The 6,404-nt window shown below is 36.9% G+C and overlaps 1 protein-coding gene across 1 annotated transcript; it reads right to left on the bottom strand.

Moving 5' to 3' along the window:
- Nucleotides 1–1,674: 1,674 nt before the first annotated feature.
- LOC142976741 (cysteine proteinase 1-like) lies at nt 1,675–6,176 on the bottom strand. The gene is made up of 5 exons (XM_076120272.1): nt 5,963–6,176; nt 5,266–5,389; nt 4,710–4,894; nt 3,230–3,349; nt 1,675–1,837 (listed from the first exon to the last, which is right to left on the bottom strand). The coding sequence occupies exons 1-5, from the start codon at nt 6,165–6,167 to the stop codon at nt 1,683–1,685; spliced, it is 789 nt and encodes a 262-aa protein (XP_075976387.1). The 5' UTR covers nt 6,168–6,176; the 3' UTR covers nt 1,675–1,682.
- Between the last annotated feature and the right edge of the window lie 228 nt (nt 6,177–6,404).

Genomic DNA, 6,404 nt, shown 5'->3' with positions numbered 1-6,404 from the left:
TATAGATTTTTTTGTAGCATCAAGATTAGAATAATAGAATATAATACCATTAGAAAAATAGAATATAATTATGTAGGTTATGCTTTTTATCATTATTAAATAATTATTGTTGTTAAAAATGTCGCTTAAAATTAATTTCCGCGACATAATACCTTTTAACCCTAATGATTCTATCTCAATCTAAATACAAGAAAAACATTTCCCAATTACAAAAAACCTGAATCAATATAACAAATGTCGAAATAAAAAATTAGTTTTTATCTGACACGGTTAGCATTCAATTTGTTCAGTAATAGACTCGTTGGTGCCAAGGCAGTGTTCAACCCTCATCATCTAGACCCCGAGGGCTATCTACGTCTAGAATAGCAATTGATTTATAAATTGACTAACTGACCGCTTTTTTTGCTTTTCGTACTAAAACTCGATTGGACAGTTTGGTATGAGATAATCAAGGATTTTTGGGTTTGTGTTGTAAATGTGATATTTTTTATTTAAGTGTGCTATGAAAAGAAGAGTAATGTGTTTATTAGCTAATAATTTTTAACTTTTGTGTTGCATAGTTATCAATTAGGTATATTTTTATTAGTTAGGAATTATAGCTATTTTTAACGCGGAAGGAAAAGGCCCCATGCCAAAATCGTGCATTAAAAATGCGATGGTTTGGATGTCAAGATGTTTGGATGGATGTTTGTTATTCATTCACACCAAAAACTTCCGAACAGAAATTAATGTTTTTTTTCATATATGTAGCTTTTAACCTGGATTATTATATTTGGAATTTTTATCACTGGAAATCTTTGAACGCGGACAAAGCCACGCTCCGAAGACAATGTTTTATACATTAGGATACGACATTTTTGTTTACAAAATTAATAACAATATTTTGAATTCAACATTGTTTGAAAGTATTTGAATTTGAGACATTTGAATAGATTTGAAACAATACTAAAACCTTGACACGAATATCTCATACCTTCAACGTGTCTTTATTACAGTTTGAAATGAACGAAGTTATTTCACAACTTGTCTAATAAAACAAAATGTTTGTGAAAGAGTCGTGACTTCAATATCTTTGTATATGTATTCATGTAAACTTTGTTTAAATAAGTTTTTTACAATGAAAGTTGTAATAAAGTTGTCGTTCGTTGTTTTGAATTGAAGGAAATTCATTATAAAAGTACGTTCCTTTACTGGCTAGCCATGTCCTGTAGCCCGATTCTGTACGGGTGTCGAGTATCGATAACTTGGTAGTAATCCACAATTTTTGTATGAAAATGTAACAAGCGCCTCTAGTGGACGTCGTAGAAACTGATTTTGCAGTACATTTTTTCTGGCACAAGTATCATAGTTTGTGAAATTTCGGCCATTTTGTGTGTTTTTTAAGAAAGCGATTTACGCTCTTACTTTTTGATGCTGTGATCACTAATGAAGGCATTTTTTAATCTGTTTTTTGCAAACAAATCTTGAATAGATGTGCTATTGAATCACCACACCCTGTATATATTAATCCAGGTTCTAAACGACGTGTGTATGTTTCATCATAATATTCATGACAAAAATGCCAAATCACACCCGCAGAGGGTTAGGTTAGGGTAGTTCTTGTTTTTCTTAGTCAATCACTATGGTTTGTTAAATATTAAAATTATTATTGAAAATAAAACAACAATGTCAGACGCAAGTACTTATATATTATGATCAATAAAAGCCATGGAGACGTCAGAAGCGATGCCGCACGCGTTGCGCCCGCGCACCAAGAAGTAGTACCCATTATTACCCCAATCGGTACCCCATGAGTTCTTTATTACCCAGTAAGGGACTCTCGAGCCGTTTTCATATTCTAAAAAGAAAAGAGAATATAAGCAACTAGCAGCCGCCCGCGACTGCGTCCGCGTGGACTTTAGTATAGTTTTTCTTTTCATTTTTTTTAAACAACTCCCGCACTAAGAATCTTGCTCTTGTGGCGCGGGGACTTTAACAAACATACAAACAACGGACACAAAGAGCAACCAGACACGAAACAATTATTTGTGGATCGCACAAATAAATGTCCCGTGTGGGAATCGAATCCACGACCTTCCGACGCAATGGTATCGGCGTGGTGATCTAAACCACTGCGCCACGGAGGCAGTCAATATAGTGGCAGTAGCTCCTCTGATAGGAACCTAAACCTTTTTTGTCAACTTATAAACTGAACGAATCAACGTTTTTGTTGTTTCATACATCACATATATTGGGGTATCTAATTTGAATAAGGACTAGTAAGGCCAACCAAACGAGATAAAAAACGTAAACAAGTGGACCGTTACTAGGTTACATTGCGAAAACGAGCGATTATTATTTCTGTCCTTATTACTCGTACGCGCAGTAATGACGACGGCAGATATCGTTGTGTGTTTCGTGGTTCACGAAAGCAGCCAGTACCGTAGTTGTCAACATTTTGGTCCGCCATTTTGCGAACAAGTCCATTCCCTGTTTGGATTGCGTTCGAAGTGACACATATTGTTCCGTCTTCGTATTTACTTGGTTTTTCGGTTAAAATTCAAACTTTATAATAAATTATTCGAATAAAAATGTTTTGAACACCTGAATCTTTGTTTACATTCTTTATCTCGTCTGGTTGGCCTTACTTTAGTTGAATAGTAGATTGGAGTCGAGCCCAGTTTGACATTGGGCTCAAAGCCGCCGTCCCACCGGTTATAAGAGTAAGGGAATAGAGAGAGTTCCTGTGTATTGTGTACACACACACTTGGACACTATAAATAAAGTCCTGCGGGCTTATCACGTATCTCATTTGACAACTGACAACGTTTGACAACTCATTTGACAACGTCAAATTGATGGTCACTTTCCAGTACATTGCTGCTTAGACGTAACGTGTTAATCACTATAATGTAAGAGAAAAAACAATGTACATCATAGTGGCTTTCAAACAGTTGTCAAGTGAAATACGTGATAGCCCCTCTGATCTGTACCTCGATTCTCTGCCACTATCGACTACCGACAACCGGCTCGCTATCGACATTTTGACATTAAGAATGTACTGCCAAAATATTTCCTACGACGCCCGTCAGAGGCGCTGATCAGATTTTCATACAAAATTTCTCGATTACAGGTCGGTTGACGGTAGTCGATAGTGGTAGAGAATCGAGGTACAGTTGGCTGCTTGCAATGAAACTGGCTGCCGTAGTCGAAGAAGACATTACTAGAGGCGTGATAATAATATACGTACGATAGGCATTATATCCGACTATTAATACAGCGTGGTTCAGTCGTGTAGGATCACATGTCTCGTGAGTTGGTTCGTCGATGACATTACCTTTGTATCTCTCCATAGCTGCAGAGTTTATCGCTGAAACGAAAGAAATATTTGTCATACCTCCTCCCAGTATTATACCTCTAAATGCGAAAGTGAGAATGGATGTCTGTAGTTATGTGTGTTACCCTGTTACAAGGACTTCTCAAAGGATTTTATTAAAGTTTGGTACTCTGATAGCTGGTGACTTAGTTAACAACAGCCACACGGATCGATCTCTGAGGTTAAGCCACGCTTGCCGAGGTTGTTCTGTGGATGGGTGACCATCTTATACATATCGAGTTCCTGCGTGTTTCGGAAGGCACGTTAAATTGTGGGTCCAGGCTGTAATTTTTAAAGACTCTTTGACAATCGTTAACAGTAGTCAGAAGCTTGAAAGTCTGACAACCAGTTTTACCGAAAGGTATCGTGTTATAACCAAGGTTACTGGGTTGTGGTGGTCAGATAAGCTGTGGCTCCATGTAAAACACTGATATTCAGCTGCATCCGGTGAGACTGGAAGTCGACTCCGACAAAGTTTGGAACAAAGATTAAGTTTATATAATAAATACCAGCAAATATTTTACCGTTTTTGTAACATTTTTTATTGCTTCTGTGCTCCTATTGGCCGTAGCCTGATGATATATTACCAATAGCCGTCCTCGATAAATGGATTATCTAACACTGAAATAATTTTACAAATCGGACCAGTAGTTTTTGAGATTAGTGCGTTCAAACAAACTCTTCAGCTTTACAATATTAGTATAGATCGAAGTGATAGTCTAGTCGTATAAGTTGATAACTTCCACGCAAGTGGTTGCAGGTTTAAACCCAAGGCAACACACCAATGACTTTTCGAAGTTATGTGTGTATTTGAAGTAATATCACTACTTCCATGGTGAAGGAAAACATACCTAGTGATGCGCAACCTTGCATGTCTGACAGTTCTTGAAGGTAGGCAGAGTCCCGCACTTGGCCAGCGTGGTGGATTCAAGGCCTAATCCCTCCCTCATTTTGGGATACTCTTGCCCAGCAGTGGGACATTAATGAGTTTTTATTTATTACTAGCTGACCCGGCGAACTTCGTACCGCCTTAGTAACCACGTTTCCAAACAAACGATTCTTTTTCAATATGGTCTATGGCTGTTAATGACATTGACATTCGTTACGCGTGTTTTTTAAAATATGCAAAATTAAATGACTATTTTTCATTATTTCTGAGAGATTTCCTTGGCATGATTTTCTCTAAGAACCTTCTCCTCATAATAACAAATGCAACACAAAAATAATTAGTGAAATCGATCCAGCCATTCACGCGTGATGCCGTGACCAAGGAAAACGGGTTTCATTTTAATATTATATAGATAGATTATTACGCGATCTCATTTATGATAGAAGATAAACAATAAATACTTACCAACTGACAATGGTCCACATCTAAAAACGTATTCAGCCATGATGTTTTCATCACCTGGGATTCTTTGGAAACCAATCACGGGTACCGGATTCTTAGGTGGTAAAGGCACTTGACATTGCCGCTGAAAACCTACGTAAGGATACTGTTGCTCCAAAAGAACACCGCCGAAATCACTTACAATGTTCCTGTAACATAATAACTATAAATTAAAAAAAGCCCCCGATTTTATACTTTTTTTTTCATAATTTTTATATATTGGCTAGTTAAGTTAAGCCGTTCTAATATTCCCACCACCAACTTTCTCATCATACGAACCTATTTGAGACCCATCCATACCCGCCTTTAAATAATATAATATAATCCATACTATCTATACTAATATTATAAGTGCGAAAGTAACTCTGTCTGTCTGTTTGTAACTCAAACACGCCTAAACTACTGAACCAATTTGCATGAAATTTGGTATGGAGATATTTTGATACCCGAGAAAGGACATAGGCTACTTTTTATCGGCAAAAAACGAAGTCGCGGACAGAAGCTAGTACTATATACTTACGCAAAAGTTTTCAGTATAGACCCAGCCTGGCACCCAGTCCTAGCTCTATCACAGTCTATAAGGAACTGCTCTGATAGAATCAATGTTTTCTTCAATCGTATGCTTATTTGACTTTCGATGTTTGCTAAAAAGAAAAGAAAATACTTTAGTTCATTGTACTATTGAGAAGCACAAAAATGTTTTGGTTTTTACACGCAGTGCAAAATTTCATGAATTTTGCAGTTAATTTTGCGAAATAAAGTAAGTAATGTAGTAAGAAAACGGTGAAGGAATGGTGCAAGTGGCGTTTTTGGTTTTTGCTCACCCCTATGGGAAAAAGGCGTAGGTGTTTGTATGACACAAATGTTCTTAGTTTGATTTATATTTCTATCAGTTGCAATTTAAAATGCAACTAAAAACTCGGTCACGGTGCCTCAATTCTCCACTATTATCGACTACCGACAACCGAACTGTCATTGAGAAATATTGTATGAAAATCTGATAAGCGCCTCTGACGGGTGTCGTAGGAAACATTTTGGCAGTACATTCTAAATGTCAAAATATCGATAGCTAGCCGGTTGTCGGTAGTCGATAGTGATAAAGAATCGAGGTACGGTTGTTGTCAATTAAGATGGCAGTCGTTAAGCCTCGTCAAAGGCCTTCGAGCGACAATTTTGACACTAGGTTGACTAACCATACGGTAAGAAGAATAAGTTACCTATTACAGTAAAAGCCCAGCAAGCTTGACATCGCCCTTGATTTTTGACGGGCGTTATTTTATAAGGATCACTCCAATCGTAAAAGTCTGGAACTGGGCCGCTATTCATCGGCCTACATTGAGCCCACCTTGTATCAGTCACATTACTTATTACGAAGCAACTACAGTGCTTTAACAACAGTACTAATAAGACAACCTTCAACATGTTTCAAGTAAAAAATGATTGTTATTTCAAAATGTTTGTTGTTAAATACTGTTTTGCAAGAATTTGTAAGTAATGTTTCACTTTTTTATCGCTGGTGTATTTGACATTGCATATTTGTTGTAAAGAATTTTTTGATGTTCTTACTGTTATTCTAAGTAGGTGTCCGTTTGTTTGTCTGTCTATTGAACATTTGATGCAAACGATTAATTCTCCTTAGCCATCCGTTTTTGCAAATTT

Source organism: Anticarsia gemmatalis, chromosome 11, assembly GCF_050436995.1.
Source record: "Anticarsia gemmatalis isolate Benzon Research Colony breed Stoneville strain chromosome 11, ilAntGemm2 primary, whole genome shotgun sequence".
NCBI classification, from domain to species: Eukaryota; Metazoa; Arthropoda; class Insecta; order Lepidoptera; family Erebidae; genus Anticarsia; species Anticarsia gemmatalis.
The sequence above is the reverse complement of the archived record's forward strand: the minus strand, read 5'-3'. Positions and strand labels throughout refer to the sequence as shown.